General features: G+C 32.4%; 1 protein-coding gene across 2 annotated transcripts in view; it reads left to right on the forward strand.

The window, feature by feature from the left end:
* Positions 1 to 12036, forward strand: part of LOC110092613 (protein argonaute 16) — a 56124-nt gene extending 44088 nt beyond the window's left edge. For both annotated transcript variants that reach the window (XM_020817250.2, XM_020817251.2), the window contains 7 exons: positions 2470 to 2535; positions 10358 to 10421; positions 10650 to 10761; positions 11041 to 11114; positions 11230 to 11324; positions 11398 to 11429; positions 11512 to 12036. In XM_020817250.2, the coding sequence (XP_020672909.1) occupies positions 2470 to 2535; positions 10358 to 10421; positions 10650 to 10761; positions 11041 to 11114; positions 11230 to 11324; positions 11398 to 11429; positions 11512 to 11678 (610 nt within the window). In that variant the 3' untranslated portion in view covers positions 11679 to 12036. The remainder of the gene's footprint in view (positions 1 to 2469; positions 2536 to 10357; positions 10422 to 10649; positions 10762 to 11040; positions 11115 to 11229; positions 11325 to 11397; positions 11430 to 11511) is intronic.
* Positions 12037 to 12812: the final 776 nt, after the last annotated feature.

Below are 12812 nucleotides of genomic sequence, written 5' to 3' on the forward strand. Positions count from 1 at the left end.
TGAAACTATTAGAAAAAAGGGATTTCAAATCTTCCAATGAGAATTGATCTCATGGATTGATGAGGTGTAATAGGGATCAAATTAATTTAATATAATTAATTAAATGCATTTAATAGATGGTTTTCTTAAAATAAAATCCCTAAGGGGGGAATTTTCTAAAATAAAATTCTTGAGGGATTTAAATTTTGGAAAGTGAGGGGGTTAATTAATTAATTAACTTAACTTAATTAAATACCAATAGTATAATTAATATAATTAATAATTAATTAACACACAAAATATAAAATTTATATGTGAGTTATTTTAAGGGAAGTTTTTGAAATTTTAAAAATTATGAAAATCAAAGTGCAAATTCTAATAATAAATAACGTGAAATTATAAATTTTGAAAATTGAAATCACATGAAGTCATGAGACCTGTCAAACAAATAATGATAAGCACAAATTGAACTAGATAGAAAACTTACCATACATAAACCTAGTTTCACATTAAAATAAAAATGAGTTATCAAGTGTATATAATTTATAACTAGACTCATATCCCATGTAGTTTGATTCACCTTCGATCAAACTTGATGCTTTTTTTAGTCATAACTTTTTTTTATCTCGTAGAGATGAGGATGCTCAGGTGGATGAGTGGCTTTACCCTTAGAGATAGGATACGAAATGAGCATATACGTGAAAAGGTTGGAGTAGCTTCAGTAGAAGATAAGATTAGAGAAAGTCGCCTTAGATGGTTTGGTCACATAAAACGGCGGCCTTGCGATGACTCGGTAAGGAGAGTAGAGGTATTAGATTTTACTTATGTTAAGAAAGGTAGGGGTAGACCTAAAAAGACTTGGTTAGAAAATATTAGGAATGACCTTTCTTTATTAGATTTAAACGAGAATTTGACTTTTAATAGGACACAATGGAGAAAAAGGATGCATGTAAGGCTTGATGTTGTTGTTGTTGTTGTTGTTTTATTATGAGAGTCAGATGAGAGGGTAGTTATGACTATGATAAAATATGATATTTTAGGGATCCATTCAATGCTTGTTGGATTTTCTCACACTCACATATTTATATATGCGCAAAAGAATTTATTGTCACTATTTTTAAATTTTTGTATCGACTCTCATTTCTCATCATTCATGCACGTGTTGCGGCAAATTAGTGACATGAAGCATGCTTATAAGGTAATTTGGACGCTCTAAATGCATCAACGATATTTATTTGTTTTGCAAATTGAGTGATGATTAGGCAATTTTAATTTGATTAAAAGGCATTTAAAACCTAAGTTGCATAATGTTGTTTCTGTTCCGATTATTTTCATGATTTTTTATCCTCAAATGCATCAATGTGATCCTTATCACGAACGGGCAACAAAAGATTGATTTTCATGCGAGTGAAATGTTTCAAATCTATTTTGTGCGATATGACAAGTATTGTCTGTCGTCTTCATCTCATTAGATTGATTTGAGTTTTGGAGCAGATGTGGAGGTCAAAGCCGAAGAAGAAAGTTACATTAATATGCCTGAAGAGAAGAGCATTAATTAGGAACATTTATTTAACTTAATTGGGTCTCCATTTAGTAAATTAGGATAAATGCATCCTTTCATGTTAAGTTTTCATGAATATATCAAGTCAATTTCTAGTTGTGTTGAATTTATTTATATGAAACCATATCAAACAATGAAAATTGATTTAAATTATATAAATTTAAGCTAGTTTCAAACTTTGGGAATAATTGTCATCCTTAATCTTTATTTACTAATCTCAAATCACATATCATCTAAACACTTATTGATCATTTTAAACTGTTTTGCTTCCTTCGGCAGTGGTCTTGCTTATTATAATTAGGCTAGTTGTAAATAGCACCATGGCGATTCAATTTGAATATCGTTTATAAAATTTCATTATTAATTCAAATAGGTACCAGCTTAATTGTACCCCTTAATATAATTCTATATTTGAAACCACCATTTAGCCTATTAAGTCTATTCATTGCTCCATTTTTCATATTTCTGATGACTTTAACATGTTTTTGAGATGAAAGTTTCTCCTTACTATCAATCAAATACATTCTCAAACATGCATTTTCAAAAATAAATAAATACTATAAAATGATTTTTTCATTGTTTTTCAACGGATCGCCTTATAATAAAAATCACATCATTATTCATATAAACAATATTATTATATTTACTTAATGTTTTCATCTTTTTTTAAATCCTATTATCTTCGCACTTTATAAATTAAGTTTTTAGATTTCTTTTATCTTATCTTGGTTATTTATGTATTTTATTTCTTCTTCTGTATTAACTTTATTTTGCCATATGTAATTAGCATGCTTTTTATATGATGTCATGCTCTCACAATCCAATTTAGACAATGCTGCTCATTTTTGAGACTGTTGTCAGGTTCTCTTTTACATCATACAATATCCAAGAGATTCCTAGTTCTCTTATACAAATCCTCTTTATACCAGGGACCTGCTACTTGACTTCTATAATTCAAGTAGTGGCAGGAAGCCTGCTCAGATAATCATTTTCAGGTACGTTCTACTTTTGGTGAAGTATTCTTCTTGAGTCGTCTTTTTCTCATTAAGTGAGGGACTATCTATATATTTTATTTCTCTTTTAAGATCTTGAAACTTGAATCGTTTTTCCTTGCACGGATCTTGATTAGCTGTATTATTTCAATTTTCCAATGCTTTTGGTGAGTTTGCATGCAGGATGAGATGTACCATATTGTTCTTAGAATATATATATTAACATGTCTTATTATGCCTACAAGACCTATTGATGTAACGTAAGATAGAAGAGATTGCAGTGGCAGCGACAATGCAAGAAATCTGTTTTCAGCAAGCAGCTCTTATCATGCCATAGGTCTAGATGGAAATACACGCTGAGTCTAAATGTTGGTGCATTATGGCAACACGAGATACAATAAAAGAATTTGAACACCCAAAATTTTCTACATTGGGTTTATCGAGCCTTGTTGATCAACATGGATTAGGTTTAAGGCTAGCTAGTCAAAGAAAAAAAATGATCAAGTTACATCAATTTCCATAGAACATATTGAACTCACCATTGAGTTAAAGTTGTCCAATACTTGATATTAAGCATATTCAGCCTATGAATGCTAAAACGTGAGACTAGATAAAGTCGTCAAAAGCTACTCACCTAACTCTTATCAAGCTTCAAAGCTAGTTGCTAGAACACACCAAATGTGAGTGAATTCAATGTTAACTTCACATCTCTGATGCACCGACACTTCATTTTAAGAGGGTATGCAGTGTCGGACACGAACATGCGTACGACACAGTGAGGACATGTGTCGGACAAGTCATTAGTGTGTCCCATTAAAAAAAAAAACAAAATTAAACCGAACGCATGTTAGACATGCGTGTCCGACTATTGTATAATTAAATAAATAAATAAACCCTAATCCCACTATTTCATATTAGCCGGTTCATGCCTGAGTCTTCATCTTCTCCTTAATCCCGTATTTCTATTCGTATTCGTGGTTTTTTCGAGCGATTGAGGCGAGCAGCGATCGGCTAGAGATCGCACCCTTGGTCTTCCCTTCCAGCCGTAAGCAACAACCAACAAGCCATCCTCCTTAGGTTTTGGGCACAGCCGAGGGATGTCGACGTTAAACTGCAGAAAAGTTTTCAGACCTGTAAGTTGATTTCGTCATTTTTATCTCCATTCATCATTTCTCTTCATTTATCAATGATTATGTATATTTTTTTATCAGAAGAGCATTTTTTATTATTTTATTTGTTTTAGATTAAAATTATTCTTACAATAAAAATTTGTTTATTTAATGCGCTTTAACTGTGCTTTTGTTGCACTTTAATTGTGCTTTAACTGTGCTTTAACTGCGCTTTTGATGCGCTTTAACTGCGCTTTCACTATGCTTTTACTGTGCTTTATTGCGTTTTTGCTGCGCTTTCACTGTGCATTCACTACACAGAAAATTTTTGTTCCGGGGGCACTGCTCCCGGAAACCCCCGCAGGGGCGCTACCCCTTGACCCCTTGACATAGGTTGAACCCCGCCAGGGGGCAGCGCCCCCTTGGACCCCCGGCATAGCTGCAAATTTTTAATTGTTTTTTTGTCAGATAGTCATAACGCATGATGCAATAGTTCTTTTATTATTTTTTAACTTTGTTTGACAATTTTTAATTGTTATATAATATGCCACTCAATTTTTTAAGCCTTTATTTCTTCTACTACACCAGTGAATTTAAAAGTAAAATGAGCTCTAGTGTTGGTGGGAGTGGTTAAAAAAAATATCACTAGGTCTTGTAGAAACTGATAAGTCATTATGGATTCATGTTACAAAGTTAGAAAAAAATTTTGAATGAGGAAATGTGTCATTCAAATGCAATTATTATGGTGGCACCTACACTTACAAATGATCTTATTATAGGGTGAAAGCACATCTACTTAAGATTTCTAGCCATGGAATTAAAATGTGTCATAAGATTACTACATCACAGTTAATTGAATTGAACAGACAAGTTGGTGAAACTAAATCTAGGATCAAAAGGGCACTTCATAAAGAGATATCTTTGTCATCTACCCATGGTTCATCCCACACTTCTTCCTTATCTGTTAGAGTTGATTAATCATTATTATATAAAAGTGAATGATATGATTTAAAGAAAAGAAAAGGAGTTGTTAGTAGTACTTTATAAAAGGCTTTTAACATTTAGCAGCGAGAGGAATTGGATGGTGAAATTGCAAGAATGTTTTTTTCAGCTGGACTTTCTTTCAACCTTGCAAGAAATCCTCATTACAAAAATGCATTCACTTTTGCATGTAATAACAACCTTGCAGGTTATGTTCCACCTGACTACAATGCATTAAGATCAAAATTATTGAAAAGGGAAATATTACATATTGAAACATTGCTTGAACCAACAAAAGGTGTGTGGAAAGAAAAATGAGTCACTTTGATGTGTGATGGTTGGACTGATCCTCAAAGAAAACCACTTATTAATTTCATGACCGTTACAGAGAATTGCCCAATGTTTATTAAAGCTGTGAATTGTGAAGGAGAATACAATGATAAATATTTCATTGCCAATTTGATTAAAGATGTGATAGTCATTATTAAGCCTTCAAATATTGTGCAGGTTATAACAGATAATACACCGGTGTGTAGAGCTGCAGGATTGTTGGTGGAGCAAACTTATCCTCATATATTCTGGACTCCATGTATTATGCACACTTTAAATCTTGCTCTAAAAAATATTTGTGCAACAAAGAATACAGAGACAAATGAAATCATTTATGCTGAATGTCATTGGATAATAATGGTTGTAGATGATATTGTTTTGATCAAAAATTTCATTATGAACCACTCAATGAGACTTTTAATATTTAATGATTTCTTACATTTGAGAATGTTAGTTGTTGCTGAAACTCATTTTGCCTCTGTAATAATCATGTTGAGAAGATTCAAACATATAAAAAATACTCTTTAATTTATGGTGATTAGTGATAAGTGGTCTTACTATCGTGAAGATGATGTTGGGAAGGCAAGGCATGTAAAAGAAAAGGTCTTAGATGATTTGTGGTGGGATGATGTAGATTACATTTTGATTTTCACTGAACCGATTTATGTCATGTTGAGAGGTTGACACAGATAATCATGCCTACATTTGATTTATAAAATGTGGGACTCTATGTTAACAAAAGTGAAAGAAATCATATACAAACATGAAAGAAAGCCACATAATGAAGACTCAAGTTTTTGGAGCATCGTCTATACCATTCTTGAGGATAGGTGGATCAAAAGCAACACACCTCAAAATTCTTTGGCTCATTCATTAAATCCAATGTACATTTGTATTCATTTTTTTAATTAATTTTAAATTTCTTGGTAAATGATTAAATAATTTTATATGTTTTGTATTATTTGAAGATATTCAAATAAAGAATGACTTCAAGAAGATCCTCAACGTGTCTCACCACAAAAGATTTAGAAGTGTCAAATATGAGAAATATATGCTTGAAACAATATTTTTCAAATGATGATAGAAGAAAAATTAATATAGAACTTGCGGAGTTCTTTGGATATTTAGAGGATTTTGGTGATTAAGAATCTTTGGTTGATAGATGGAGGATGGATCAAAAAATGTGGTGGTTTATTCATGGAGCTTCAGCACCACTTTTTCAAATCATAGCAATAAAACTTCTTGGTCAAGTATCATCCTCTTCCTGTTGTGAGAGAAATTGGAGCACATACTCATTTATTCAATCAATGAAGATGAATAAAATAACTCTACTACGGGTTGAAGATTTAGTTTATGTGCATACAAATCTTCGTCTTCTATCAAGGAAAATCCCATTTTATATGACAGGTGATAACAAAATGTGGGATGTTGCTGGAGATAGGTTCGAGTGCCTTGATGATATAGGATTATTGGAGGTTGCAAATCTTTCTCTAGATGAACCAGAGTTGGAAGCAATGATATGCAATGATGCTGATATTGAAGGCCAAAGACCAACCTCTGAATCTAATTCTATCATTCCCTCTATTGAGTAGTTGGACTTTCATGTTGTACTAAATGATTTTTGTGGTTGAACTAAACATTTTGTACTAAACATCTTTATGTTATAAGCTAAATAAGTTATCATAACTTTGATTTATTATTGCTTGCTATTTTTAATATAATGTTACCTTAATTTCAATATATTATATTAAAAGATTATTATGTCATGTCCACAACGCACCCGTGTCCTATATTTTTAAAAAATGCCGTAACCTGTGTTTGTGTCGGTGCATCATAGCTTCATATGAACTCTTTCATTAGAAATCAACATGAGTTCTCTATGCAAAAAAATTCCAAAATAGCATCCAGATTATTTGTGTGTGACCAATTTAGTATCAGAGTGTCATGTTGCTCCAATTTTGTCCCTTGACTATGTAAAATTGATTTTAAATGGTCCCTCATATTGTAATTGTAATTGTGATATAAAATTGATCCCAATTAGTCCTTTAATTATACAAAATTGATCCAAATTTAGTTTCAAAAGAACCATTTTGGATCTATTTTCTATGGCCGAGAGACAAAATTAGAGCAACGTGACACTTGGGGACTAACTTGGCCTTATATGAATACTCGGGGAATATTTTGAAGTTTACTCCATTCTTTATGTAAATAAATAACTATGAACTAGCTAAATTGATTTATTTTACTGTAGGACTTTTAAGCCTTAGTACATAATTTTACTCATTGCTTAAATGTATATTGTCACGTTGCATTGTTCCTTGACCCAAGTCTATAAATAAATGGTCAGAGAATGAAACCTAAAACAATCCATCAATTGAGATCAATCTTGTACTTTATGATAAAAAATAAAAATTAAAAACATAAAATAAAAATCTTGTACTTTATGATAATTTAGTAGAATCTCAAAGTTTTTTCATTTGAATTTCTCTCTCCTGTTTTCTCTTGTTTCTTAGTTATTTTTGTTATTAAGGTTCAAATGTTGCTCATGCACAATTTTGGATCTAACATCTTAAATGTTGTGAGTTTAGAAGCCAACTTCTTAGAACAACTCTACCTTATTGGAGCAGAAGGGTATGGATTATAAGTAGTCGATGGAGGATCAAGAGAGGTGGCAAGAATTGAAGAAGAGAAAGTATCTAAATCAACATGCTCTTCTAAAAAGATTGTTGACATTGACGGCCTCAATTTCTTCTTCTTTGGTTTCTTGGCTGTAGGAACTTCCTATTCACTCAAAAACTTAGTGAATTCAGGATCATTGGAAATTTCTAAAGGCGTTTGGCTAGTTATGCTTAATCGTTATGACGCAACTTTGAGCTTTTGAGACCCATAATATATGCTCAGTTGCAGGCAACTTTGAGCTTTTGAGACCCATTAAATATGCTCAGTTGCATAATGGTGGCTTAAAGGCTTTATTTCAGCTGAAGGTCTAGAGGTTGTGCTCAACCGCTTGAAGGTGGCTCAAAGGTTCTATTATGGCCAGATCTTGTAAGCTCTAGAGGTTATGCTCAGTCATTATAAGGTGGCATTGGCTCAGAGGCATGTTCAATCTCTTGAAGGTGACTCGAAGGATTTTATGACTAGCAAGCATCTATTGCATGTTCAAGGTAGCATTATGGATTGGTTGTTTTGCTCTTGTATGGTGTGCCCTAATTTATGGTATGGAATCTTTTAATTCTTAGATTACTTTTGATCTTTATGACTCCGAAGTGCTACGCTCATCTAAGCTTTTAGGCTGGAGGTTATGCACAATTATTATGGGGTTGGACAAAGCTTTTGAGATTGAAGGCTATGCTTGGTTGCCTTAGATTAGCTCAAAATTTATGGCTTTTCGGCATGATCCGACCAACATTTCTCGTAAGATTTAGTTCATGCCCCTGCATGAGACCGAAGTCCATGGTTTTTGCAAGAGTAGAAAAAATATAGGCCATACCTTATTATGTTTGCCATGATTTAGTTCCTCTTTAGGCAATTGCTATAATAGTATGCCTGATTTGCTTATTATCTCTTTTTTTTAGCTCAATCCATGTGTTCATATTTCCTTTGCTTGAAATAGCCTTTTTGGCTTTTTTTGCTAAAACTGAAGAAATAAATCCAGATATGATTTTGTATGAATTTTTGGGCTGTTGTCCTTATCTGATCATTTAAGTATAGATTTTTCTATTATTTCATCCTGTTTCCATGTTTGTTTTTCTTTGTTCGTACTAGTTTTAACGGGAGCACCAAATTGTTAACATCTAAACTTTTCTATTAGATAATTAGGAGGGACAGATCGATTAGTTTGACTAATTTGAGTAGTGATCAAACAATGATGTATGAGTGAGAGATAAAAAAGAGATATTTTGTAGTGGTTTCAAGAAGAAAAGAGACTAATAAATTGAGAAAGAAAACTTTATCATTTATGTTTTGAAAATTGGATCGGATCGGCCTATTCGACCAGCTCAACTGTGAACAGGTTATATGACTGCTTCAATCCATCTTAAAATCTAGCCTAGCATCAAACTGCTTTAAACTGATCTGAAATGTCGGTTCAACCAACTAATCGATGAATTGATCCAAGTTTTTAAGAACTGGTCGGTTCAATTAATATCTTATTTAATAATTAAATAAATTATTTAATATAAAATATTAAATTAAGTATTAAATTTAGTAAATTAATGGCTAAAAATCTACCTCTCCATGCGAAAATGATGATGAAGTTCAACATGCACGACGTACGAAAACTTGGCGGGCGAATTGATACATAATTAATAAAGATTTTTTTTTTTTAAATTTTTAATTAAAATATTATTAATTAAACTTATTATTATTATTATTTAAATCTTATTTAAAATTACTATCTTAATTTTACTATATGTCAAACGGTTAATTAAAAATAATAATTAATTTGTAAATATGTTTTTTGTGAAAAAGAAGAATCAAACTAGATTTTTTAATGGAATCTATGTTGCACGGATACGCCTATTTATGAGGCATGCTGTATCGGATTCGTGTCGGATACAGATACGCCTTCGATACGGCACGGATACGTGTCGGATATGGCTATGCCATGTCCAATTAAAATATTATTTAAATATGATCGGACACGCGTATCGGATACGCGTGTCCTATTAAAAAAAAATAGAGCCGCAATTTGCCCTATTTATTTCGGCTATCCGCTTGATATCCTTATTCATTTATGCGGCTTAAACATTTCGGCGAGCTAGGTTTTTTGGTTTATTCTATATATTGTTAAGTACCCTTACCCTTGCATTCGAACTAATTTAAAAAAAAAAAAGATAATTCAAAATTCTGTCATAAATGATGTGGAGCGGAAAAAAGCATTACAATGGTTTCAATTCAACCTTTTTGTTTTCTAGTTCTACTTACAATTATTGGTATATTGGAAATTCTTCATGTTTGAACTGATTTAGTTAAATGATCAGACAATACTTGATGGTATTGCATCACCATCCTTTCATTTGAAAATTTTAGAACAGTTTATGTGCTTATAAATTGATTGCTGGAACACATGAAATTATGCATCACACTAGTTTTGTGATGCTGATGGAAAGTGATTGATTTTTTTTTTTAAGTCTGAACAAATTTAATTGTAAATTCATGCACATATTTGTATATGCAACCCTCATATCAATGACCTTGACAATGGGAGTCGAAGCTCCCAACCATTGGATTGGGGTGGGCTTCTCAAGGGATGAATTTTCTTTGATCTTGTATTTATGGGCCATAAAATTGACACAACACTACATATTTATTATCTTTCTAATTGGAGAATTTCGTATCTCGTATGTATATATGTATTTATGTAAGGGATTCTCATCAGATTTCTCTTTTTTTCCTGGCGATAGGGATTGTGTAAGTGAATCACATTTCAGCCATGTCCTAAATATTGAGCTGGATCAAGTCATCAAGGTAATTTTGCTAATCTGATGTTCTGAGTTGGACTTGGGGTTCGTTTGGGACAGCTTTCTTACTGCTTTCTAAAACAGTGTTTTAGTTAAAAAATTTCTTGATTTAGAATTTTTTGTACTAAAAAGCTGTTTTAAAAAGCAATGAAAAAATTGTCCCAAACGAAGCTTTGGGCACATTTCAAACGTCGTTCCAAGCTTCCCCTGCATTCATCTATGTTCTTGTTTCCAGGCATTTCAACATTTAGGTGAAGGCCCGCTTCCAAGTTTCACCGTAATTATGGCACAAAAGAACCATCATACCAAGCTTTTCCAAGCTGATTCTGCTGAAAATGTTCCTCCTGGTAAGCTTCTCCACCTGCTATTACTACATAAAATTTCCTGTGACTGCTCTACGCTTGCTGTTTTTTGAGTTTCTAGAACTTGAATAGTTTCATAAAAGTTAATAGGCTTTCCAAGCCCATCACCCTGAAAATGGTCTTCCTGGTAAGCATCACCAGAAAGCTATTACATCTTCAAGAACAGATGATCGATCAGATGTAGTTGCTCTCCATTTCCTTTGTTCATATCAGTAAAGAGATTCTTTAAAGTTCATAGTTTCTTAAAAGTGTGCACTGTCTCAGGAACCGTTGTGGACACAAGGATTGTCCATCCAAGGAACTATGACTTCTACATGTGCTCTCAAGCTGGGATGATTGTAAGTTTCCTCTCAAAAATCCATCTCATAAATTTGTGGACACAAGATTCTCTAATCCCTCACTTAAAACTTCGATTCTTAATAGATTTTTAACTTCTACTCTCTTTTTGTAAAGGGTACTTCAAGGCCAACACATTATCAAGTGCTTCTTGATGAGATTGGCTTTAATCCTGATGAACTTCAGAACCTTGTGCATTCACTCTCTTATGTGTAAGTCAATTTGCAGAGACTTCTAAATATCATAGAAGATGTTGATTATAACAATTGATATCATTTGTCGCAGATATCAAAGGAGTACAAGTGCAATTTCTGTTGGTAAATATGCTTTATTTGCTCTATATTCTCATTTTTTTACTTCTCCAGAAGTAAATTCACATTGATTATTTACATCTAACAGTGGCTCCAATCCGATATGCACATTTAGCTGCACATCAAATGTCTCAGTTCATCAAATTTGAGGACTTCTCAGAGATTTCGAGTCAAAATGGTGAAGATGGGAACTCTGTAATTCCGGAGATGCCTAAACTGCATGAGGAAGTTCGTGAGTCTATGTTCTTCTGCTAATATAAAGCAGATTGACAGATAAGTGGTCCATATTTATTTATTTCTGTAAATAGATGAAGCTTAGGATCATGGACACCTTAGCATAAATAGGAATTTTAGGAGCCCTTTCAATTAATATTGAGAACACAGCATTTTTTGCTAGGCTGCTAGACCATTTAGAAGAAGATATTGAGCTTGGTCTGTAATGCAAGTCTGAACTCCCAAGTTTTATTTTATTGGAAGGGTTCAGACAATATTGAGAATCTGAATGGAGATCCATTTGAGGCATATCTTTCTAACTTGAAATGTTTCTGCACATGCACTATGTGAAGTGGAAGATAATTGCATATTAATGGAAGAATCTTGATTTCTTAGAACCGACCCGCTCTATTCTATCTAGAATGAGATTCTATAAACATGTCATGTCAACCATTAAACAAGTTATTACGAACGCAAGACATCTAATAAGAAATGTCACAAAATCTTCCGCTCTTCGAGGATGTCCTCGACGTCAAGAAACATGTACTAGGATGTATGTCTGATTCGTTTAGTTTAGATTATGAGTTTGAAGTAATATATATATACCAATATCAATGACCGCTATTGATGAATGAAGATAGGCAGAGTGGAAGATAGCTATTTAATTGAGTATTATAGAAAATTGAAGATCTATCATATACCTAGTTATATTATATTAAAAAATGATGTGAAGGAATATCTTCCTCTTTTTTGAACTAAAGTGGGTTTGAAGGTTGTATGGTATGTGACATTTCTAGAAGATTGATTTTGTGTGCCAAAAGAGTGCTTGACATTCTATTCTATTTGAAATGATGATGCTAATGATCCATTTCAGCCCAAAGCCCCCAACTATCCCTATTATTGACTATCTTAGATTTTGTTTGAGACGGTTTTAGATCATAATTTTTATTTTTTTTAATATATTGTTTTACTAGAAAAATATCTTTATAAAGTAGTAAGAAAGTTGTACCAAATGAAATTATAATTTTGATTACAAGTTTAAGAAGACAATCATCTGAATATAATATTATAATTTGAAATTATATAAGATATTTTAACTTTACACTATATTTTATATAGTTTTTTTTTATCCTATATTTGAAATTTTACAAGGTAGTCTTACATTCTCAGGTCATA

Source organism: Dendrobium catenatum, unplaced genomic scaffold (assembly GCF_001605985.2).
Source record: "Dendrobium catenatum unplaced genomic scaffold, ASM160598v2 original_scaffold_211366, whole genome shotgun sequence".
Classification (NCBI taxonomy): Eukaryota; Viridiplantae; Streptophyta; class Magnoliopsida; order Asparagales; family Orchidaceae; genus Dendrobium; species Dendrobium catenatum.